Here is a 25901-nt window from a genome sequence, read left to right on the forward strand (position 1 = left end):
GTACAAAACCAATCTCAACTTCATGGGTGAAAAACACTCTGGTGTCACATCAGAGGTTAGCAGCTATTGATATTGCGCTATATGGCCACATCAAAGAAAGAAAATCTACCGGGTCCACAAATGGATGATGGATTCATTCTACACATCTGTGAGAGAGTGAATACCTCCATGACTTTGTCCTACTGAATATGAAGTTTAAAGAAATCTCTTCTCAGTTTGGGATGGACATGTACACACTGCTGTATTTAAATAGATAACCAACAAGGACCTCCTGTATAGCACAGGGAACTCTGGTCAATGTTATGTCCTCCTGGAGGGGAGTGGGGTTTGGGGGAGAATGGATACAGGTATCTGTGTGGTTGAGTCCCTTCACTGTTCATCTGAAATTATCACAACATTGTTAATGTTAATCAGCTATACTTCAATACAAAATATAAAGTTGAAAAAAAAAAAAGAAAGAAATCTCTTCCCCAAACAATTCCGACATACTTATGTGCGGTCCTTTGCCCAATCCCAGTTGTCACTTCCCATGGAGGCTGGAGCAGAATCACAACCATCCCTCTTGAAGCCGCAGCCAACCCAGCAGGAAGGAGCTCCTCGAGGACCCTGCCCCTGCCGCGTCTTCCCTGCCGACAACCCCTACGGAGCCTCCCGCCCTATGTACCCAGTGTCAGCGAGCCCAGAGCACCGGCCCAGCACAGCTCTGAGGTCCTCTGTGAGCTGCCCAGCCCTACCAGCCCCACCATGGCTCTCCAGGGAACCATCCAGGAAGGAAGACTCAGTCCAGGTGAGACACAGACTCCATCCAATACCGGAGCCTCCCCAGCCTAGGGTGCCTGTGGCCCTGGAACCCCAGGGTCCCGTCTCTTTGTTGACCTGCTTCTTCCCGAGCTCCCATTACCATACACAGCTCTTTCCAAGAGGGACTGTGGGCGCTGCCAGGAGCCTGGGTAAGGCCTGGAGCCCAGAACACCTGCTTCCCACCCCTAGAACAGCCTAAGCCTCTGCTCTTTGGCTCTTGTATTCTGCTGGCTCCTGGCATTTTAACCGTTCACTCCTCTCCCTGACTTCCTGTCCCTGTAGCCTACGATGGTTTTCTTCTGGCTTCCCTGGTGGCTCAGACCGGAAAGAACCTGCCTGCAATGCAGGAGACCCAGGTTGAATCTCTGGGTCAGGAAGATTGCCTGGAGAAGGAAATGGCAGCCCACTCCAGTATTCTTGCCTGAAGAATTCCATGGAGAGAGGAGCCTGGCGGACTATAGTCCACGGGGTGTCAGAGTTGGACATGACTGAGCGATTAACGCTCACACACATAAATGACCAACGACAACACCCCAAATAAGTGATGAATATTCATAAAGGATGCCCACACTCCCCTGTCCCTGTTCAGAGCAATGTTGCTTGGAGCTGACTCGCCCGGCTTAAGGTGGCTGCGAAGGAAGAACACTTGCCTGTAAGTCAAGAGGGCTGTGGCAGGAACCCCAGTAAAAAGAACTGGTGTGACAAGGAAAAAGAAGCAGCGGTCCATGCTCTTAACCTCTTGTCAGGGATGCTGTCACAGCCATTTGACGCTGTGATGTCCAAGAGCCCTGCCCACCCAGCACTTAGGACACACTGCTCTGAATTGTCAAGTAACTTGGGCAACAAGCGGCCTTAACGCTTTACAGATTGCTCACCCTCTGATTACAGGGACATCCGTTTAAGCCAGATTTATTTTCATATAGCTTGGATTCTACAAGGAATGTTACTGAAATTATTAGGAAAGATGACCAAATGTTTAAAAGTTGCTGGGCCTGATTTCACTTCTACAGTTATGTCATTTATCTCCCCCAACCATCAAGATAAAGCATTTTGATTATGTAAAATGTAACTGTGGAATATTATTGGCCACTGTTAAAAATGGTATCATGAATTCTGAGCTCTCCAATACTGGGAATAAAGGGTCCTATTTGGTCCAAATGTTTTCTCCACTCATCTAAAATTACCATCCAAATAAGGTTAACATAGGGGCTTCCCAGGTGTCACAGTGCTAAAGAATCTGCCTGCCAATGCAGGAGCTGCAGGAGCTGCAGGAGACGTGGGTTCAATCCCTGGGTCAGGAAGAACCCCTAGAGAAGGAAATGGCAACTCACTCCAGTATCCTTACCTGGAGAATTCCATGGACAGAAGAGCCTAGTGTCTACAGTCCATGGAGTCAAAAAAGTCAGACACAACTGAGCATGCTTGCGTGTACACAAGGTTAACATAATCACGACGCCAATAACAAGAGTCCATCTTCTAGATTTAAAACAAAATAAGTGCTATTTTTACATTGATAAGAGACTAACTGAAAGGAAATGATTGGGGAATTCCCTGGCAGTACGGTGATTAAGACTCAGTGCTTTCATTGTCATGGGCCTGGATTTGATCCCTGGCTGGGGAACTGAGATCTCTCAAGCCATGCAGCATGGCCAGTAGGTGAGGGAGGGGGAGAAAGAAAGAAAGGAAATGATAGTTCTCCCTCCCTGCCTACCCCACCCTCGAGGAGCCTTGGTATTCAGCTGGCCCATCATTTTTACCTGCTAGAATAGATTGTTCTTGTTCCTCCCACCCTGGTTCCTGCTGGCGGGTCCTGCTATCTGAAATTTCTTTTCTTCCTCTGCTCAGTGTCCAGTGACAACCTGATCCCTCAAATAAAAGATAAAGAAGACACTCAAGAGATGCCCTGCACTTCCTCAGACTCTGTGCCAGGTAATCTAGATTTGGACTACTCAGCCTCACCTTGGGGCTTCACTAATGGTTCAGACAGTAAAGAGTCTGCCTGCAATGCAGGAGATCCAAGTTCCCTGGGTCAGGAAGACCCCTGGAAAAGGGAATGGCAACCCACTCCAATATTCTTGTCTGGACAATCCCATGGACAGAGGAGCCTGATGGGTCCATCGGGTCACAAAGAGTAGGATATGACTGAGCGACTAACACATACACACACACACACATATGCAGGCTCACCTTAAGTTTTGTGTCTACCATGAGGAGAAGCCATTCGGAACACCCAGGCCCAGGTCTCTTCTCTCCACTCTCCATCTTGGTCCAGCTTTCCCACTGCTGCTCACTCCCTGCCCTCGGGAGCTTGAACAGACAGGAAACCAGAGCTCTTGAAAGAAGACAGAGTCCCGGGGCGGGGATGGACGGTGGGGTGAGGGAGATGGGTCTGGGAAAGGTGGATGGAGAAGGGACACTGAGGGTGAGGGACAGATACCCCACTAGTACTGACCTGACTGAAGCCGAATCCAGCCTCTGTACCCTGACACTGAATTACTGATATATCTCAGAGACAGAGTTTTGGATGAAGTAGAAAAGAACAGCTGTATTGCTTCGCCAGGCAAAAGGGACCACAGCAGGTTAATGTTCTCAAAACTGTGTGTCCCAGTTTGGACAGAGAAAGTGAGAAGTTTTATATTTGTGGTTCAGAGAGGGATGTTCTTCTGATTGGTTGGTGGTGAGGTAATTGGGAGACAGCATGATCAACCTCTTGTTTCTGCCATTCGGGGGTCTCTGTGCTTATGGGCAGCAAACTGTTCATTTCTCCCACCTGGTGAGGGTTTCAGTATCTGCAAAACAGGTCACAATATTGCCCTGTATATCCCTTGAGGGGGAGCCCAGGCTGTACTATTGTTCCTTTCTCCCTTATCTCCACACTCCCCTCCCTTCCCTAATTAGCATCCAACATGCTGGTTGGAATTTAGGGGAGGCCTTGGAGGTCAGATGAAGCCTATTTCCTGTATTTAAGAAGTGGGGGACAGAGAAAAGCTTTTGTGCCCAGGAGCCCCTCAGGGTCCTGCACAGTATCAAGACCCGGACTCCAAACACCACTAAGGAGTCTGCAAACAGAGAACATTCCTCTGCCAGGTGATGTGTGAATCCCAGTGGGGAAGGACTATTTGGCTCAGCAACTCCCAGAGGCCACTTGAGTAGGTAAAACTCCAAACTGCTGCATCAAAATGCAAAACAAAAGCAATTATTCTCCAATTTAAAATAAATTTTTTTAAAAAATGGAATTCCTCAGTGGTCCACTGGTTAAGACTCTACCTTCCAACGCAGGCAGTGAGAGTTCAGTCCCTGGTTGGAAATTAAGATCCCACAGGTATCAAGGGGTAGCCAATAAATATATAAAGACACCATCCTTCTGCCACCACGGCAAGTTTCAACTTTTGTGACTTTTTTCCTCCCCTGCAATTTACTCTTTAAATTGGGTCATTTACCCTTTATATTTACACAGGTTGGGTTTTGCAAATTGCATTCCATGATGTTGTGTAACGTGTCCATCCAAACTGCTCAACTCTCTGAATTGCTTCTGGAAAAATAAACTTCCCCGTATCAGCTATTTTGGTTATCCTGAGCTATAGCTTGAACAGTAAAGGAAAACCAGACAAAAAAGAATGCAAAACAAACAAAAATACTGTGTGACCCTAACTCTAAATCAGTGCCCCAGACATGGATGGTCCTCCTTTCCAGCCCCCACATTGACTGTGGGAACTTTCATTTTCAAACTGTATCATTTTTTTACATCATTTGGATTTTTAAGGTATTTAAATAATTTGAAATGCAACAAATCATTTTTAAAGTCTGAGGACTGCTGGCTAGCTGCCTCAGTTAGCTATTCCTCTGCAGGCTGGAACTTGACACAGATCTCATAGCACTATGTTAGCAAGAAAGTGACTGCCATTTGTGAGATGGGCCCTTATTTGATATGGCTTCAGGTCTTTCTGTCTTTCTTAGGGCAGCAAAAACTAGCAGAACTTTTGGTATTCTTGCGGCTAACAAATGCTGGCAAGCATAAGCTGACTCCTGCTTTCCCGACAACAGATAGATGGAAGTATATAAGGCACTTAGTCTTCTTCACTATTTCTCAAGATGAATAATCACAGATACAGTGGCTTAAAAATATCCCATCACAGATATCTAAGCAATAGCATGTACCTTTCATATGGCAAAGGCATTCACCCTCTTTGTGGCCCTCAGAATTCAAGATTACCATGCACACTGGCTGCTGAGTCTTTTTTCTTCTTCTTCCATTGGGAAAGGGGAATCTCTCTAAAGAACTCCAACTGAGTCCTCTGTGGGAAGTTGTTCCCGGTTCACTGTGATAATCACACAGGGAGCAGTAACCACAAGTTGATCAAACCCAGGCCAAGTCGGGGAACCTGGTGAATCCCCAGACCTGTACTAGGGGTGCTCTCCACTCTCTGCTTCTCCCACCAGAATCCCTCAGCACTTTCTTATCAGCCTGCTCTGAGTTCTAAAATGAATTGTACTTTTTGTCAGTGAGAAGAGATGATGTCCCTGAACCAAGCGACTCAAAGGAGCTCCAGGAGGCATCCAGGACACTTCCCAGCAAGAAAGGTAAGGATTGCCTTTGGGGCTGCATCTTGTCATGAGCACCCACTAGGTGACTGTAGGCATCATGCCCAACACAGTTTGTTTCCCATTCACTGCATCTTCCTCTAAGGCCTTCATGAAAATTATATGGAAATGAGAAGGCATTTGGGGCCATTGAAATACACACCCATTGGAATTGTTTGTTCTGAAATCATCTAGGTCTCCTACATACACAACTTCTTATAGGGCTAGTTACACTTCCCTCTTTAATGGAAAGTCCCCAGTAGGACACTGCTTCCTCTTAAGACAACACTGAATATTCTCTGCTACCCTCTCCTCACGTAGGAAGGTAGGTTGAATGCCACCCCTGGTTGCCCACTGCCCCACCCAGCCCCTTGCTCCCCATCCTCTCTTTTGAGGCTTAACCATCAAGTAAAGGGCTCACTCCCTTTTCATCACTGTCATACGTTGACTTCTCCACCACTCCCTGAAGGACCTCAAGGCTGACTTAGAATCTTTCTATCACTTCTAGTCCTGCTATCCTCCTGGACACCTGCAAGGTCCATGTGAGTTACAGACCCATCCAAGACCCTGACCTCTCAAATCCTTCAACTCCTTATTTCCAATGACTTTTCCCCCAAACCTGTTCTTGGCCTCCCAAACCCAAAGGGCCTTTTCATCATTTAAATCTGGCTCAAAAAAAAAAAAAAATCTGGCTCAACTTCCCAATAAGTTGAGATTTCCTTTTCTTGACACTCAGTGCTTCAAGTTTGCTCCTTCTATAGCTATTGCTCAACTTCTGATCTCTCCTTCTCTATAAAAATGAATTCAAAAATATCTATCCTGCCCTGATTTCTTCTTTAAAATTTCTTCCTCTGCAGCTTTCTCTCAATATCATTTGGGTGACCAGTCATGGGCCTTTCCTGTCTCCATTCAATCATCTGCCTTTCTTTTATTTATTTATTTTTGTCTGTGCTGGGTCTTCTGTGCTGTGCTTGACCTTTCCTATAGCTGTGGCAAGTGGGGGTTACTCTTCATTGCAGTGCATGGGCTTCTCATTGCAGTGGTTTCTCTTGGTGGGGAGCATGGGCTCTAGGGCATGAGGGCTTCAGGAATTGCCACTGCCCAGCTCTACAGCACAGGCTCAATTGTTGTGGTGAACAGGCTGAGTCGCTTCAAGACATGTGGGATCCAAAAAAAAAAAAAGACATGTGGGATCCTCCCTGACCAGGGATGGAACCTGTGTCTCTTGCACGGGCAGGCAGATTCTTTACCACTGAGCCACCAAGGAAGCCCTATCTGCCTTTCTTCATAACCCTTCTTACCAGTTTAGAGTACCAAATCCATTGTTTCAGTCACCTGCTGCTATCTTTACCTGCTTTGCTTCTTGTCTTTGCCTAGAACTTCCTGGCAGAACTTGGAGGAGACTACTAGCTGCTTCCAGCACACTGTACCTGAAATCAGGCACAGTCGGAGAGAGGCACATGGCTGGGCAGCGTGTTGTCACTGTGTCTTCATGACTCCAGCATAAATGACCCTCCACACCGCGTGACCACTCCACTTACTGTGATCCTCTCAAATCTAAAAAAAAAAGCAGTTTTTAATTTTCAAACCTCTTATACCTCACTGCTTGCCTTTTGCACAAAAGATGACCATTCCTCTTGTTTCACAGAAAAGCATCAGATGGGAATTCCCTCTCTTCCTGCTCCCATCTGTAAATGCTGCATCTGCCTGCTCCTTTCCAGTTCATTCTTTCTCTCCAAAGCAACCCTTCCACCTCTCCTGACCATCTCCATGGTCCCTCCTCTTTCTTGAGAACTCAGCATCTCCCCCTGATAGCTCAGATGGTCAAGAATCTGCCTGCAATACAGGAGACCCAGGTTCCCTGGGTCAGGAAGATCCCCTGGAGAAGGGCACAGCAACCCACTCCAGTATTCTTGCCTGGAGAATTCCATGGACAGAGGAGCCTAGCAGGCTACAGTCCATGGGGTCACAAGAGTCGGACATGACTGAGTGACTTTCACTTTCTCACAAGGATATTCATTCAACCAATGCCCAATCCTATCACAGTTCATGAAAGGAATTTTGATCCTCCTCTCACTTCAGCCACCTCCATCGCTCTCCCTTCTGTTTCACAATGAAACTTCTAGAAATGAGTTACCCAAACTTATTGTCTCCATTTCTTCACATCTCTCTCTCTCCTCTGATGCTTTAGAATTTCAGCATCACCAAAGATCACCAATGACCTCCTGGTCACTGTGATTTGAAGCTAAGCATTGTTGACATATGAAGTTGATAGATCAATGTTTGTAGCTATAAAGATGATCTGTATCTTTTCAGGAAAGAAAAGAAAAAGATGTATCTGGGCCACCACAAAGAAGAGACAGCACAAAAAAAGCCACCGAGGAAGTAAGATGAGAACACAAGAGGGGGCTGGAGGCCAGAGAGCGCTCATCCTTGCCGGTCAAGGTGTGGGAGATGGGATTTTATTCTAAGTGCAATGGGGAGCCACTGAAGAAACCTAGTCTGTGACGTGACATGATGCAATTTTTCTAACTTTTTATTTTATATTGGAATATACAGTCAGTTAACAATGTTGTGATAGTTTCAGGTGGATGGCAAAGGAACTCAGCATCCATTCTCCCCCAAACTCCTCTTCCAATCAGGCTGCCACACAGCATTGAGGGGAGCTCCCTGGGCTGTACAGTAGGACTTTGTTGGTTATCCATTTCAATATAGCAGTGTGTACATGACATGATTCAATTTTCACCAACAGAAAATTGTGGTGTTATGTAAAGAATGAATTGGAAATAGAAAAGAATGGATACAGGGCACTCCTTTAAGGGGCAGATGCTGTGGGAGCTGACTGCAGCTTGGATTCAGATCTGGCAGTGGATGGAGAGAAGGTCTATTCAAGATCAGTTTAGGTAGAGTTGGCAAGATTTGGTAAATTGGAAGCTGAGGATGAGAGAAAGAAATCAAGGTTTGTTCTTCAGTTTCTGGCTTAAACAGCTGGATGAATGGTAGGTGATGCTGTTGCCGAGAAAGGACGCAAATATATTGGGGGAAATTTTTATAATTCAATTTTTGACTTATTCATTTCAATATTGGTGCTGTCTATGCACCTGTGTGGTTTGTCAAGAACCGCAAGGCTCTGAGATTACCCCCTCCTGCAGAGTGATGTTCTTTAGATATATGAATATTGTAAAACCACAAAGCGCCTGGGTCAAGGAGAAGAATTCTTTTATTGATATTCACAACCAGTTCAACATTGTAGCATTTCTCATATGGAGACCCACAGGCACGAGGAGAGAGCTGATGGAATCTTCTGTGTGAATGCAGATTACATCCTATAGACACAGGAGAAAGAAGGGTGGATTTTCTGTTTGTATACAGGACAAGGACAGTCATCCTCTTTTGCTCCTGAAAAGAGAAAAGCAATTTTTTTTTTACTGCTTTGAGATAAGATTGAAAATGTCCTGAGTCTTCACTGTAATTTGGGAGAATGTAAATGCCTCTTTCTAAGAGCCAGAGAAACCCCAGGTGTCTCCAGCTTTTACTAAAGATTCTCCAAGTTCTGGGCTTCATCCCTTTTGACACTAAACACCTAGGCATAGAGTGCTCCAATGTCCCTGTTACTTAACCTAGGAGGGACTTAACCTAGGAGCCTAGCCCTGGCCACAACCATTTGATCGTGATCAGAATGAGAGGTTTTATCACCTCTTTGGATTAGGCAGTAATTAACTAGCTAGAGATTTAATTTCTATGATATATGAAAAGCGTAATAATTTCAGGGGAAATGAAAGAAAACATCCCCTATTTTTATATCATATATACTTCTGTGTCTCAGGAGGCTAGAGCTTTTCACAGAAGCACTGAGAAATCAAGGAGAAAATTTCCCCACAGTACACCAGTTTGAAAGGGCAAGTCACTCAGTCATGTCTGACTCTTTGCGACCCCATGGGCTGTAACCTGCCAGGCTCCTCTGTCCATGGGATTCTCCAGGCAAGAATACTGGAGTGGGTTGCTGTGCCCTTCTCCAGGGGATCTTCCTGACCCAGGGATCAAACCCTGGTCTCCTGCCTTGCAGGTGGATGGATTCTTTACCATCTGAGCCACCAGAGAATTCAATTTGGCACTCAGTAAAAAAAAAAAAAATTCTAGTCCAAAGATATAAATACAAAATCCACTGGCAAAATAAAGGGGGAAGAGAGACCCAATGCTAACACCCCCACTCCCACTCCCCTTCATCCTCTGGGTCTCAGCCTCACCCTCCACTGCAGGGCCCCTGCCTCTCAATTCTTAGATGCCTTTTTGCCCTTTCCCTTCTAGAGGCATCCTGGGTCTCTCCTGTCCCCTGTATCACACACAGGCCCTAGGGAACCTGGAAAAGTGCTTTACGAGACCCTTCCTCTGCTGAAACAGACCATCTGGTCATGTTTACTTGGATGTGGCACTTTCTGGCAGCAGGGGTCTGAAGGCAGGAAATAGGAAATCAGCCCCAGTGCTCTGGGGTTCCCCCAAATTAATCTGATTGGTTTCAGCAGGTTGCACAGAGAGTGAGAATAGATGGTAAGTTTTCAGGGGAAAGGAAGGTACATACAAGGAAAAAAAAAAAAAAAAAAAAAATATATATATATATATATATATATATATATATATAATTACAAAGAAATAGCAGGAGAAAAGTGAGGTACAGAGCAGGGGTACCAAGGTCTCACAGTGGGGAGACTGGGAGTGTGAGAAGGCAATCACTATTTGGGGAAGGAAAAGGGCCACTGGGACCCCAATTAAGACTATTTCCAAATCACTGTTTGGCCAGGGGCAGCCTTACCTGGGCATGGAATCCAAAAGACACTCCAACAGCAAGATCAAGTGACTCATAAAGAGGACCACTCAACCAGGAATGCAAAGGTCGTGACAAGGGCACAAAAGAGGACAGAATGTGCCCAGATGTCTAAATCAGAGGGTAAGGCTGGTGATGGAATTTGTCATCTGAACGCTCAGTGTGGGAGGCTCTCTCTTGCAACCCACAAAAGACCAATAACTTATTACCATAAATAATATATTTTTATGAAAAATAGTACACTTTTCAAATAAAAATATTAAGTGAGTGGTATCATTTTACATTTTTGCAACTCTCTTTAATGTCTACCTTAATCAAAGCTGGATTCTTTTAGAAACTTTTATTAACTATCTTTTCAATGTGCTTCTTCAATAGTTTTGTACATATCTTTACTGTATTATATTGAGAGCTGAGAGAACATTTTTAATAACTTCAATCTATATCCTGTTAACAATTGCTTTCTGTTTTAAAGCTCCTTTTAATTTGTTTTCTTTAATTGAAATATGTTTGGTGTACAATATTATGTTAGTTTCACGTACACTACACAGGGGTTTCATTTGCATATACTATGAAATGATCACCACCATAAGTCTAGTAACAACCTATCCCCATTCAAAGTTATTACAATACTACTGACTTTATTTCTTATACTGTATGTTATATCCCTTTGGCTTATTTATTTTATAACTGCATGTTTGTACGTCTTAATCCCCTTTACCTTTGGTTGAATCATAGGAAGAAAATCCAGCCCCACACAAATCTGTAGCCAAAAGGGTGGAGTATTTTAACAGTCTCTTGAGATATCTGTGGTTATTCACCTTTGATACTACACCAAAACTCAACAAGTGGTAGTTTCTTAAAGGTTTGCTGTAACCAGAGTCTGAAACCACATCAATGAGCTTTTCATACTATTTTGTAGTAAGATGTTTCACACTATCTTGTGATTCAAATGAATCTTCTCCTCATGCCAGATTTTATAATATCATATACAACTGGAAAGTATTGGTTCACTGGAGTTTACAGTGAGCTTACAACGCAATCACCTGAGTATTGTTCTTGAGACAACCATGGCACTTCAAGATGCAACAAACTATTTTATACGTGCTCCCCACTTTTTCACATAGACTTGTTTCCTTTTGGCTGCATTGGGTCTTAGTTATATCATGCGGGATCTTTCATTGCAGTGCACAGACTCTCTATTGTGGAGCACAGGCTCAGTCGCTCCACAACATGTGGGATCTTAGTTCCGTGATCAGGGATCGAACCTGTGTCCAACTGCATTGCAAGGCAGAGTCTAAACCATTGGACCACCAGGGAAGTCCTCACACAGACTATTAAAAAGATATGTTCTCAAGAGTATAAATTTAATACAGTTAATAATGTTAACTGTTTCATCAAGAACATTCTTAAATGAAACTACTCTTTTGTTTTGTTTTTTCCATGTTGAGTAACTGGTGGTAGAGAATGCAATAGATAATTCTAAGATTTGGGGACTTTATTTGTACTGAAGCAGCAGCATTTTTACCTGCCTTATCTGTGCAAAAGCCAACATAGCAAAAAAAAAAAAAAAGGGCAAAGAACATCTTATTATGAAAACAATTTGACCTGGAAGTTCTCCTGAAAGAGTTTCCAGGACTCTCCAAGGGGTTCACAACCTCACTTTGAACCTCTGGTCCAGAGGCTCAAACGACTGGCTCCCCAAAGGACATTCTGTTAGTAGTGGAACCGTTACTGACCAGCTTTGCTATGGCCCTCCCCTGACTGGCAGACACATCAGTAGTAGAGTTAGTCTCAGGAGGGTGTCTTGGAGGCTCAAGCAAGGCTGGAACCTCCAGCCTTCAACTCCAGAGTGTTCAAGGTCCTTCCTGGTTCTCTGGGAGATTCCCCATTGACTTTCCAGAGAGGAAAGTGACATGAATGTTGGTTTTGTTTTTGTTTTTTTTTCAGAGATCAGTGATAATCCTTCAGAAATGGATGAAGGGAAGAGACCCTGGGAGCCACCCAGCACACCACCAAGAATCATCCACAACAAAGGTGAGGGATTGCAAGTCTCACAGTGCATAATCAGGAACCCAAACTTAGAGAGTTGTTTTACTCTGAGTCAGTGTTTCTCAGCCATTTGTTCATTATCGCTGCTCCAGAGAGCCCATCTAGATAATTTTTTCTAATAATGAACCCTACCTCCCAGGGTATTTTAATAACACAGGTATATTATATATCCATTTCTGTACTGGATATATTTATTTATGATTTATACATGAAAAGAGTTAAGTTTTTTTCACCCGAGGAACCAATTAGGGGGCAACCCTAATTGTTAAGGCTTCCCTGGTGGCTCAGAGAGTAAAGAATCCATCTACAATGCAGGAAACCCAGTTTTGATCCCTGGCTAGGGAAGATCCCCTGGAGAAGAGAATGGCTACCAATTCCAGTATTCTTGCCTGGCCAATTCCATGGACAGAGGAGCCTGACAGGCTACAGTCATGGGGTCACAAAGAGTCAGACATGACTGAGCGACTCTCACTTTCTTTCACCGCCGCTAAGAATTCATGCTCTGAGTGTATTCATGGTTCTTTATTACACTGCCAACCCATCTGGTTTTTCCCTAAGACCTCAATCACCATATTTCTCACATGACCTTTCTGGGAAGTGAACAGTAGCCATAAACACAAATGTAATACTACGTCTGGGCACGAGCCCCTGACTTTGCTGTGTACATGCGCAGGACTAGAGACTCTCGGTCCCTAGAGCCCTCTTGAGGAGCCACCATTCTCCATTATAATACTGCTGCTGCTAAGTCACTTCAGTTGTGTCCGACTCTGTGCGACCCCACAGACAGCAGCCCACCAGGCTCCCCCATCCCTGGGATTCTCCAGGGAAGAACACTGGAGTGGGTTGCCATTTCCTTCTCCAATGCATGAAAGTGAAAAATGAAAGTGAAGTTGCTCAGTCGTGTCCAACTCTTAGCGACCCCAAGGACTGCAGCCTACCAGGCTCCTCCGTCCATGGGATTTTCCAGGCAAGAGTACTGGAGTGGGGTGCCATTGCCATTATAATAAAAGGGGTAGAAATAATACTATTAAAGCTTTACCAGCTCAATATTGATGGAAATGAATACAAAGATTGCTTATTCAAAAGTTTCTTTCTTATTACTTTCAAGATTCCACAGATGATGACAGTAAACTGTCTTTGGGAAAATCTCCTACGGAAAAGCGTAAGTGTAAAGAACTTATTTGGTCTCTGGTAAGGTAGAGTTGATATTATTTTTATTGATTGTTATGTCCTTAGGACATCCAAGCTAGAAAAAGATGTGTGCTTTTTACAGCAGTAATTTAACTTTTTGCAACATTAAAAAAAAAAAGTACTATAAAAGCAATACACTGTGGCCATTAAGATTAGCTTGCTGTGTGTGACAGAAAACCACCACTTACCCTCCCCCTCCAAATAGTGGGTGAGATAAAAAGGCTTATTTCTCTCTCCTATAGAGAAGTAGGAGGTCGGGGCTGGCACCATACACAGTTCATTCTGGTTGTCGCTCCATCATCCTCAGCATGCGGCATCCCCTCCACTGGGCTCCAGCCCACAAGAAAGGAAAGAGGCAAGGTCAAGGAGAGGCACACCTCCTCCACTGTAGGATTCTATCTGCAGGTTAAATTTAGTAATCCTGTTACCATTTCACTGCCAGGACTGGTTCCATGGCCTTACGTGGCTGCAAAGGAGGCTGGGTAATGTAGTCTTTATTCTAGAAGGACGACTATCCAGGTGGAAATGAGCAACTGTACTAAGGAAAAGGGAAGAAGACAGAAAGGAACAACCAGGCCTGCACACCGCCTGCTGGGCAGTACTAGTGTTCTCCACTATTTCTGGTTCTCCTTCCCTTCCCAGACATTTGGAAGCCTACACTTGCCGGCCCCTTGCAGAAGACAGGGCCGTGTCACCAGTTCTGACCAAGAGGCCAGTTACTCCTGAGTCAAAACACATAAGAGACGCTTACTACTCAGCTCTCCCCACTCTCTTCCTCTGACTGGGAAGGTGTGTGGAAGAGGGAGGTGGCCAAAGGTCAAGCACCTTTGGATGGGTCTCAGCACCATCCACAGCAGACAGCTGTCCTGGAGACCCCTGTCTTGCAGAGAACTATGCCTGACAGAGAAATACACTGTGCACGTTAGGACACCAAGGCCTGGTTCTGCTGTGCTGAAGAGTAACCCATCCTGGCCAGCCCCACATAAAGTTCCTCATAAAATCCTCCAACAGTATGCAAAGTTATTAATCAGGAAATGAAATATCTATTTATTCTGCTTCTGCCACCTTATTTTTGTACCTTACAAAAAAGGCCTGCATTCATGTACATATATATGTACATGTTCTTTACATATATATATTACATTTATATGTATATACATTTTATATATATATATATACACACACATGCTTATTCTACATAGTCTATTCTATAAACACTTCTAAACATTTTTCTCATTGTGTCAATGTTATCCATTACCTATTTTCCTTTTTTGGATGGGAGGGGATATACAGCTCATTACTATATGATTAACAATTTATTTCAATAATAACCTATTGGCAGTAAGTTAGGATATTTCTCATTTTTATATAAAAATAGAAATTATGTTGCATGTGTTGGTATCTTTACACATTTGTCCAATAATTTCCTGAGAATTAATTTCTAAGTGTGAATTACTTGGTTAGAGTTTAGGTATCTTAAATTTCATATTTGTTACCAAACTATTCTCCAGAAAATATTGTTGTGTTGTTGTTGTTCCCTTTAACAACACAAGTGCTCATTAATTATATCCTCGTCAACCCAGACATGATAAAACTTTTCACAAGTTTGGGTATAATTCAAACCAAGCAATGCATTTTTTGGATTTTTGGTGGTCTAAAGATGCTTTTTCAAAAAATATTGTCATTTCGTCTTTTAGTACTTTCAATTTATGCTTTTGTCCATTTTCCTAGTATACTATTCATCTTTTGTTTTACTATTAAGGTGATTCATCCTCTAATGTTACATATATTGGAATTTCCCTGTTCTATTTTAATATTGTGTGGATGTTTTTTGAAGTATGGGCATTTAAATTTTTTAAATGGTTAAATTTGTTCATGTTTTATCTTCATAATTTTTGGTCTTAAGTTTTGGCTAAGAAGATCATTTATATCTATGACTAATAACAATCTATATTTTTTCTTCTAGTCTTGAAAAAACTAGTTATAGAAAAAAGGGCATATTTTAATGCTAATACTTTGCCACATCTCTGTTATTCTTTATTCAATCCTTTTTCATTTCCAAGTATTTTCTTCACATGGATTCATGGGTCTCTTTCCTCCCCAAAGCGATGGGAAGATAGAAAAAATTTTACTTAAAAATTTCGAACTTGTAGATCACTATAGATAGCCACAAGAGATGATTTTCTTTTCTGTTTCAGAAAGGAAGAGAAAAATACATAACTGGTCAAGTTCAAAAAAAAGACAGAAGAAATGTCCCTCAAGAGGTAAGCAAGAAGGATGAAGGTGTCATTCCCTTGGTGTTCATTAGGGTTCTTCTTTCCAGCCACATGGCCAGCTCCACCCCAACCCCTAGACCATCTCATCAAGGACTATACCTCACAAAGGGAGAACCATGCTGGTTCCAACAGGCTTCTTTTATCTTATCACTGGGAAGGAATGAGGTGGAGGTGGACAGGAGGCATCAGACGATTTTGAGATACGGGACTTCCCAGGTGACACTAGTGATAAATGACCCATCTGCCAATGCCGGAGACACAAGGGACACGCGTCCAATCTCTGGGTCGGAAAGATCCCCTGGGGGAGGGCATGGCCACCCACTCCAGTATTCTTGCCTGGAGAACCCCCATGGACAGAGGAGCCTGGGGGGGCTACAGTCTATAGGACAACACAGAGTCAGACATGACTGAAGTGACTTAGCACACACAACGTCCAGTGCAAGTTCAGAGCCAAGAAGAAAAGACAAAGCAAAAACCTGAATGTGCAGGCAGGATTCAGATTCCCAGTCCCAAACTGGGGTTAGATTTGTGGTCATTGAGTGTTCAAAACCACCCGCAGAGATGCTTAGCGTGCCACTGACTCCATGCATGAAAAGGCATGTTATTTGCAGCACAAGAAACAAAACTGTATGTAACTCTGTGCTTTTCTGGACCCTCTGCTTTATTCCTTTTCACACTCATCACCTTTTCTCCTTTTCCTCTGCACTTTCTCCCTCTTCCCCTGCCCCTCTCCTTTCTCCTTGTTTCTTTAGTTCAAGATGTGCCGATTGGTGGGGATTGTCTTGGATTCCCAGCCCTTAGGAGGTAATGTGGCATCCTGGGATGAAATCTCCTCTCAGCTCCCAAACTGGAATCATGACATGCCTTTCACTGCTTTGGACATTTTCCCAATTTTTCTGCTTGTTGCCAATACCCCTCAGTCTTGGGGTCTGACCTGGGAAGGGACCAGAACCTCCTCCCTCACCCTTCTCCTCCCCTTGTCTCGTTCTCCCAGTACCCAGCCCCATTGCCTCCTTGTCACATGCTGAGTTCTCTCTACCAACAACTTCTGGGAACACTTGACATTCAGACCTCTGAGCTTTTCTTGTTGGTGTATAAAAATAATTTTGGAACATAGAACTCCCCTTTCACTCTTGTGTTTCTGAGATTTTGGGTAGTATCTCCAAAGTGGCCTCGACTGAGATCCTGGGCTAGATTCTGCCCTTTCCTGAAAATTGACTGACTTCATAATTAGGGAACCCTGACCATTACAAGGGGCTTCCCTTGTGGCTCAGCTGGTAAAGAATCTGCCTGCAATGAGGGAGACCTGGGTTCGATCCCTGGGTTGGGAAGATCCCCTGGAGAAGGGAAAGGCTACCCACTCCAGTATTCTGACCTGGAGATTCCATGGACTATACAATGTATAAGGATGAAAAATACATAATTTAAATATTTTCTAAACTATGCTGCTTGTTACACATTCATTCCACAGAGATGCATTGAGCTGAGGTATGTTCTGGACACATGTCCTCAGTTCTGGGGACTTAGCAACAAGCAAAACAAGATCCCTGCCCTCATGGAGCTGATATTCTCACTGATACGTGTAATGAAGAGTCAGAAAGAGGAATTGAAGGAGAAAAAGAGAAATAGGGTTTAGGGAGGAGAAGAAAGATACATCCAAGAAAAAGAGAGGGGTAGTTACGGAAAAATAGTAAGACCAGAGGCAGGCAGGGATACAAAGGGAACTCAAAGTGAGGGGACTGGGAGAGTGAGAGGGAGGTCGCTAACGGGAGGGCCACTGGGACCCCAGTGAAAACTCATCATAAATCTCTATTTGGTCCAGGAGAAGCCTCATCAGGGCTCAGAATCGAAGAGAAGCTCCAAGGGATGAATCAGGTGACTCAAAAGAAGGACGACTCAACCGGAAATTCAAAGGTCATGACAAGAGCCCAAAAGGCACAGGCTGAAGGTGCCCAAACGCCTGCACATGAGGATAAAGCTGGTGCTGGCACTGGTCACCAGAATGCTCAGCGTGGGAGGGTCTCTCGTGGAGCCCGCACAGGTGACGCAGATCTAAAGTGACTAGTAGAAGGAGGGAGAAGCATAGATGAGGCGGCATGAAGACAGAGCTGGGGTCTCGGGGTCTGGGGGTGGTTGCTGGGAGAAGTAATCGTGTTCTCGGGGTGAAGGTCGCCTCAGCTGTGTCCTGTGGACCCACATCACCTCTCCCAGGGTCTGCTGTTTATACGTCCATCAGCAGAGTCGCCTCTGCTCCATGGAGCCTGGGGGCTCCTCTCCCAATGACGGGAGCAGCACCAAACCTCGAAGTGGACACGTTCTCTGGCTTATTTCTTCATGGTTTGTCTCTGGAGGTGAAATAGACTGATCTATGAGTTTGCATATTTAAAATTATCTTGGGACTTCCCTGCTGGTCCAGTGGTTAAGAATCCATCTAACCAAGCAGGGGACGTGAGTTCAATCCCTGCTCGGGCAACTAAGCTTGCGTGCCACAACTACTGAGCCTGTGTGCCACAAAGATCCGTGTGCCACAACTAAGACCTGACGCAGTCAAATGAACAAATAAATAAAATTATCCCATACTGGGAAACCCCTGGTCATCCAGTGGTTAGGATTCTGTGCTCTCACTGCCGAGGGCCTGGGTTCAATCCTTGGTCAAACAACTTAAATCCCATAAGTGGCGTGGTGTGGTGTGGCCAAAAAATTAAATTAAAAATAAGATAAAATAAATAATGCCATACCCGATGATCAAATTGTTGCCAGTTTAGGCTCCCATGAATGTGGTGTGGACACACTTTCCCCTACATCTTCACCAGCACTAGAAATAACAAGGGTTTCCCTGGTGGCTCTGACGGTAAAGAATCTGCCTGCAACACAGGAGAACCAGGTTCAATCCCTGGGTCAGGAAGAGCCCTGGAGAAAGGAATGGCTACCCACTCCAGTTTTCTTGCCTGGAGAATTCCATGCACAGAAGAGCCTGGCGGGCTACACTCCATGGGGTTGCAAAGAGTTGGACACGACTGACTAACACACGCACACACACACACAGAAATAACAAGCCCTTTCCATTTGTTGAACACACAGGCCAAGAGTGATAGTCTGCCAGTGTTTTCCTCGGAACTTCTTTGCGCGCTGCGCAGGGTTAGACACGAGGTGGGAGGTCACAATACTGCTCGCCAGCATCCCAGAAGGTCACAGACTCCTGCCTTGTGTATTCGAGAAGGGCCATGTGACTTGGCCAAAGAAATGTGGACAGAAATGCGAGAGCCACTGCAAGCCAAAACTTGAAAAGCTTTTTCTAAAAAGGGCCAGAGAGTGAGTCATTTAGGCTCGGCTGGCCATACCGGTTTACTGCTATAACTTTAACCCTGACTTGGTAGCAGGAAACTGGCAGGGGCAAAAACATAAACAAGTAGGCCTGGCTCTGCCCCAATAAAACATTCTTTACAGAAACAGACACTGGGCCGATTGGCTCCTGGGCTGTAGTTTGTTGATATCTACAATAAACCACTGAGTTCTGAGAGGACATAAATGACTTCAGCATTCTCTGGCCTACATTTACTAACAGCCCTGTTTTTATTTGGGGCTTTCCAGGTGGCGCTGGTGGTAAAGAACCCGCCTGCCAGTGCAGGAGACATAAGACACAGGTTCTGTGCTTGGGTGGGGAAGATCCCCTGGAGGAGGAAATGGCAACCCACTCCAGTATTCTTGCCTGGAAAATCCCATGGACAGAGGAACTTGGCAGGCTACAGTCCATACATTAGCACAGAGCTGGACATGACTGAAGAGACTTAGCACGCACTGTTTTTATTACTTTTTCCATTTTTATTGAAGTGTAGTTGATTTACAGTGTTGTGTTACTTTCTGTTGTACAACACAGTGAATCAGTTATACGTAATACATATATCCATTCCATTTTAGGTTATTTTCCATCTAGGCCATTAGAGAGGATTGAGTGGAGTTCCCTGTGCTATACAGTGGGTCTTTATTCGTTGTCTATTTTATATATAGTATTACACTATATATAAAATATAGTGTATATAGTACTATATATAAAATATAGTGTATATAGTACACTATATATAAAATAGACAATGAATTATACTAGACAGCACTGCATTGATTTCTCTTCTGGTCAAGCTCATCGCAGGTTGACATCTTGAGGAGCACTGGTATACTGTGCTTACAGAAAAATGCTGGTGCGTAGTGTACAACTTGAGGGACTCACACAAAGGAAAAGCCCGGGTATACCCAACAGCCGGGTCAAGAAATAGAACATAATCCACACCCGTATTCCAAGCCCTAGCCACAGCCCCCAGGGTGTCTCCCAGCCTGGTTCTCTGAGCATCACCCAGTGCTTCCGGCTCCATCCTGCTCAGGGCCAGCTCATGCGTCTCCTCCCCCATCACACACTCCATCCCCATAGCCAACCCCTCCATCCTCCTTCCTTCTTTGCTACACAGCTCCAGACTCACCTTGAACAAAGCCTCTTGGACCCAGCAGGTACAATGTTTTTTCTTGGTGACACTTACCACAAGTGTAATTTATTTTTTTGGATAGTTTTTTTTGGGGTTCTCTCTTTTTTCGGACATACCTCAAGGCATGCAGAACTTCCCCCACCAGGGATTGACCCCACACATCTTGCAGTGGAAGCACAAAGTCTTAACCACTGGACCACCAGGGAAGTCGTCAGATCTCTTTATAAAAAAAAAATGAAGTATAGTTAATTTACAACATTCTGTTAATTTCTACTGTCCAGCAAACTGACTCAGTTATACATATACATGTATCCTTTTTCAAATTCTCTTCCCATTTAGGTTGTCAGATAATATTGAATAGAGTTCCTTGTGCTATACAGAAGGTCCTTGTTGGTTATCCATTTTAAATACAAGCGTGTACATGTCCATCCCAAACTCCCTAACTATCCCTCCCCCCACCGCTCCCCGCTGGTAACCGTAAGTTCTTCTCTAAGGCTGTGAGTTTGTTTGTTTTATCACAAGTATGATTAACTGTCTGTGTATATCCTATTCCCTACGGGAAAATCAAATGGGGTCAGAAAGGCCTTGCTCCTAGCTCCAGCTCTCCTCTGTGCCTTGCAGTTTGTGCTTAAATAGCTGCCAGATCAATGCATTATCCATTCTTCCTCATCAAGTATGAATACCTGTATCAGGGCCTCCATTGACCCCTATCAACTAGAAAAGAGAGCCCCTTCCTTGACGCACTTGACTTGACATCTGGCAGAGCCGATTCTTGTAACCAGGCCATTTACTGCCCCCTGCTGGAAAGAGGCAGGAAGTGTGCAAATGGACTATAGCTCTGATGTCACTAGGAGCTCCCCACCCCCGACCTTAAAGGGGGACTCCTTGCTCAGTGTGTGTTCCACACAACCATACGCAGAAGCCCTGCCAACGATATGTAAGTGTGTGCGTCACTTTACAATTGGAAACCGATTTGTTCTACTTTTTGCCATCTAATCCTCAAATAGGTATTTTCCAGTCCATTTTGCAGATTCAATTAGAACATAAAGGACTTGCATGAGCTAAAACAAACATAGGTGTTTTAATCTCAAGTCCTTTGTTTTACACTGAAAAATAAATACTCCCCCTCCAGGTCTTTGTAGTAAACACGAGTAGGAGGCAAGAGTCCAGACAAAACTGACAGCTGTCCGTCAGCATCAGCTTCTCCACCTCCTTAGCATGTCCGCCCACCCAGCTTTGACTTCTGATTTAACACCTTGTCTTGGGATCGCAAAGAGTCAGACATGACCGAAGTGACTTAGGAGGCATGCACACACTCTGTGTGGGACAGAAGAGCCCGGTGGGCTACAGTCCATAGGGCCACAAAGAGTCGGACGTGACTGAATGACTGAGTACCCACACACACACTCTGCTGTTAAACGATGTGGAATCTTGTTGCAGTGTTTCTAATGGCGTGGAAAGAGCACACACATACGGGTTGGCATGTCTGAATTCCAAAGCCAGCCCCATCTCAGTTTGGTGACCACCAGAAATTCTCTCTCCAAACCTGTGCCAAAGTCTCCAACTCTAAAATGAAGACCATGGCCACTGCCTTCCCTTTCTTAAGGTTGTTGTGCAAATAAACAAGAAAACATATGTGTGCTGCTTTCACTAGTCCCCTAACTAGTGCTTTTCCAGCCACTCCATCTCCACATGGGCCCTTCCTCTATAGATCATGGAGCTCCAGACTTTTCCCCAAGCTATGAGGGGTTTTTTTGTTTTAATTTTTATTTATTATTATTATTTTTGACTGCACTTGATCTTCATTGCTGCAAGCAGGGTACTTTCTAGTTGTGGTTCCTGGGCTTCTCATTGGGTGGCTTCTCTTGTGGTGGAGCAGTCTCTAGGGTGCATGGACTTCAGTAGTTGCAGCTCATGGGCTCAGTAGTTGCTGCTTGAGGGTTCTTTAGCGCGGGCTCAGTGGTTGCAACAAATGGACATAGCTACTCTGTGGCGTGTGGCAGCTTCCTGGACCAAGGATTGAACCTCTGTCCCCTGCATTGGCAGGTGGATTCTCAACCACTGGCCCACCGGGGAAGTCCCCAGGCATAGTGTTCACCTGTGCCTCTTCCCTAGGTTCTGTAAGAATCCCTGGAGGTGGTCTTCCCCATCACTAATGGGGGTTTTTCCATTCCGCTCTTCTTTGTCTCTGTTAGGCTTTTCTTTTCATTTTCTCCACCAGGTTTTTCATCTCTATGAACTCCCTTTGTTTTTTCTTTCTTTTTTTTTTTTTGGTGGTGGTGGTGTTGTTGCTGTTGCTTGTTGTTTGGTTGATTTTGGGTTGTTTTTTGTTTGTTTGTTTCCTGGCCACGCTGCTTAGCATGCCGGATCTTAGTTCCCCAATCAGGGATCGAACTCTTACCACTTGCACTGGAATCACGAAGTCTTAACCAGTGGATCACCAGGGAAGTCCTTCCCTTTGCTCTTTAATTGCTTACTTTCCCGAGCAAGTTCCTCGTCTTTGCTTGCATTTACTAGCGGTGACCTAGTAGATGTGGGAGAGCGGTACTCAAACCGCCCTCCACCCCTTCAGGCTTCCATCCTTAAACGTCTGTTCACTGAGATGAGAGGTGGGATGGAGCCAAATGAAAGATTGTGGGAAGCAGACCAGAAAACTTTCTCCCTCCCTAAGGGGTGGGGGGTGGGGTGGCTTTGGAATCATTAGGGACACAAGGTCCCTCCTAAGTAAGCAAAGGAGGGGGAGCCTCCCGTGCGCACCACTCTGCACACTGGGCTGGCTGCCCAGAGTTCCCAAAGCCACACACGGCGGCCACATCCGCCTGTGGGCATGTCTGGGATGTCTGTGTCCACTGGACCTGTACTTGATCGTTCGGTGACGCAGGCAACTATGGCAGGTCCCTGTTGCCATCCGAATCCCCCTCGGGATCTTCACAGTGATTCAAAGTTACTTGTGACTCCGCCTTGTCAGCAAGTTAGGAACCCGTAGTGCAAATGCCCCGCTCAGCTTTGATGACATCAGCATTTGCTGTTGTAACCGTGCTGGTGAACTGCAGAGCCAGGATTACAAGCCCACCCAGTCTGGCTCCCAGTGCCACGCTCTCGTCCACTGGGTCATATTCAGTGGGCGGGTTCTGGGGACCAGTGGTGGAGCCAGCATCTCTGTGCAAGAGCACCGGCCAGCTATTCTTCCCACCAAGGTCTTCCCACCCCTTATTCACACCTACCTTGCTACAGTCCCTGCTCCCCGAGACTGAGCTTCCTTTGGGTTCTATAGAAGGCAACTTTCACCTCACTTCTCATTTCTCATCTGACTCCACCTAGTTCATATTTTCTGAACTAACTCATGGTTTCTTTGCCATTAATGCTGCTCTGTTTCAGGTTTTTTCCCCCAATGATGTGCTTGCTTTTTCATATGTTTTCCTTTAGATCTTTCTATAAGTGTTTGAAACCAGGGTAAGAGTTGGGTTATATATTCTCCTTGCCTCACTGCAGATGCAACAACATCCAGGATGAATGCACATCAGCTCTGGGCAGCTTTCTCTCTGCCCACCCCCCCACCCCAGGAAACAGCTCCTGTGTCTGTCTTTAATGAACTTGCCCACAGTGAGGTTGGCGGGGGATGGGGAAAGCAGGAATTGCTGATGTTTATGTTGTGTTCGTGTTAAGGCACTTCAGTCATGTCTAACTCTTTGCAGCCCAATGGACCATAGCACAAGAGGCTCCCCTATCCATGGGATTCTGCAGGCAAGAATACTGGAGTGGGTTGCCTTGTCCTCCTCCAGGGGATCTTCCCAACCCAGGGATTGAACCTGAGTCTCTTCTGTCTCCTGCGTTGGTAGGCAGGTTCTTTATCACCAGCGCCCCTGGGAAGCCCGATGTTTATGTTACCCCTTCTACTTTTACAATTCCTTCTCCTGAATCAGAACCCCAGATCCCTACTCTAAGGCTGTGAGTTGCCTAATCTCTCCATAGGCAATGTGCAGACTAGTCTAGAACTCTAGGGTGTTTTCTTCTCCTCTTAGAGGAAGAAACGGGAGAGCAATCAAATGAAAAGGGACAAGACTTAGCATTCTCCTCTCAGTGCTAACTGCTTCCCTTACCCCTGTCTTTGTTTGAATCAGGCGGAAAAAAAAATCATAGAGAAATGGTCTCCAGCTACATGAACGCAAAGGAATATTCTGGGCTGGCAACTCCTATCAGCACAGAGGGACAAGCAGGATGCTTATGGAATAAAGGAGCATTGGGTGATTGTGGATTAGTCTGTAAATTAAAACATATTCACCCAATGGAAGCACAATATGTTTATTAAAGTATTTTATGTGATGTGGTGTTGGCGGGGTTCGTTTTGTTTATTAAGGGCCCCTCGGTACACCCATGTAGTCTGCCACTCAAAATGGAAGACTTCTGTGAATTAACCAGAGAATGCTCCCCAGTTTCCTTTATGTTATTCTGGTCACTGCTATTATTATTAGAATTCATGGAAAATTCAATGGGAGACAGAATAAAGACTGAAGAATACTAATCTGTTCTTTTCCTTTTTAATGATTTATTTGTTTGACTTTTGGTTGGGCTGGATCTTCGTGGCTGTGAGTGGGCTTTCTCTAGTTGGGCTTGGCGGGGGGTCTACTCCGTGCTGTGGACCACAGGCCCTCGGCGCACTAGCGCACGGGCTTCAGGAATCGTGACACACCTGCTTTAGTCGCCTGAGACACGTGATCAGGGATCCTGACCAGGGATCGAAACCACGTCCCCTACTTTGACAGACAGATTCTTATCCCCTGAACCACCATGGAACGCCAACCTGTTCTTTTCTACTTTCAGAAAAACCTGAAGATGAAACTCTGGATTTTCACTCTCCTGAACTCCCCGTGACCTGTGGGGAGGCAAAGGGGATTTTATATACGGAGAAAATGAAGCAAGGTGAGTTCCTTGACCTCCTGCCCTTTGGAACCCCGAGAGGAAGGAATCACTAGAAGGGAAGAGAGTATCCACGTGTGTCATTGTTCGGGGACCTGCAAGTGAGGCTGCTTTAGAAAAGGCTGGGCTTCTGATAAAGGGATTTTCCACCTTTCCAATGTCATTTTATATCTGGGGACCAGGCCACTGCCCTCCCGCATGGAAGTCATCCATGGACCTGTGACACATGTCCTTGCCACATGAAAGGCAAATCCAGTCCCAATGCCTCACCACTCAGGTGGGTTTCAGGGCTTCCTTCAATCCGAGAGGAGGAACTGGGTTTCCCCGCTCCTTCTCCCACCTCACAGGGAGTCTCTGAACCCAGAAGGGTAGAACATCATGAGTAGGGGGATGGAGGTTTAGGGTGAATTCACTGAGGATGGAAGTGGGTGTTGTATGGACTGTCTTTACCTTCCAGGATCCTCAGAGAAGTGTATTCAGAATGAGAAGGGAGTTTGGTTCACACTAAGAGAATTTGAAATTGAAGGAAAGCGGAAACATCTTAAGAACTGGAAGCGGAGCGTGTTTTGTGGAGGAAAGAGCCTAGAAAAGCTGCTGCAGGTATTGTAATAACAAGAGACACACAGGTGATGAGTTTAATACCCTGAAGGATGAGTGGAATTACAAGAACAGAAGTGTGAGGAAATTCCCATCAGGATTCCACAGAGTGACTGAGAAAGAGCTAACTGATCATAGAAAAACACTGTGGGTGAGGAAGTTAGGAACCCAGACTGGTGCTGATGAGGGGAA

The 25901-nt window shown here is 45.0% G+C and overlaps 1 protein-coding gene across 6 annotated transcripts in view; it reads left to right on the forward strand.

Annotated features, from left to right (window-relative positions):
• The window catches only part of SP110 (SP110 nuclear body protein), a 55951-nt gene that overhangs the window by 11556 nt on the left and 18494 nt on the right, over nucleotides 1-25901 (forward strand). For 5 of the 6 annotated variants that reach the window (XM_043909737.1, XM_043909734.1, XM_043909736.1 and 2 more), the window contains exons 4-14: nucleotides 518-787; nucleotides 2647-2730; nucleotides 5305-5382; nucleotides 7699-7827; nucleotides 10181-10327; nucleotides 12152-12238; nucleotides 13362-13415; nucleotides 15643-15708; nucleotides 17543-17761; nucleotides 25017-25115; nucleotides 25570-25712. In XM_043909737.1, coding sequence (XP_043765672.1) covers nucleotides 518-787; nucleotides 2647-2730; nucleotides 5305-5382; nucleotides 7699-7827; nucleotides 10181-10327; nucleotides 12152-12238; nucleotides 13362-13415; nucleotides 15643-15708; nucleotides 17543-17761; nucleotides 25017-25115; nucleotides 25570-25712 — 1376 coding nt within the window. The remainder of the gene's footprint in view (nucleotides 1-517; nucleotides 788-2646; nucleotides 2731-5304; nucleotides 5383-7698; nucleotides 7828-10180; nucleotides 10328-12151; nucleotides 12239-13361; nucleotides 13416-15642; nucleotides 15709-17542; nucleotides 17762-25016; nucleotides 25116-25569; nucleotides 25713-25901) is intronic. The other variant, XM_043909738.1, reaches the window with a different exon arrangement.

The sequence above is a fragment of the Cervus elaphus genome, chromosome 8 (assembly GCF_910594005.1).
Source record: "Cervus elaphus chromosome 8, mCerEla1.1, whole genome shotgun sequence".
NCBI lineage: Eukaryota > Metazoa > Chordata > Mammalia > Artiodactyla > Cervidae > Cervus > Cervus elaphus.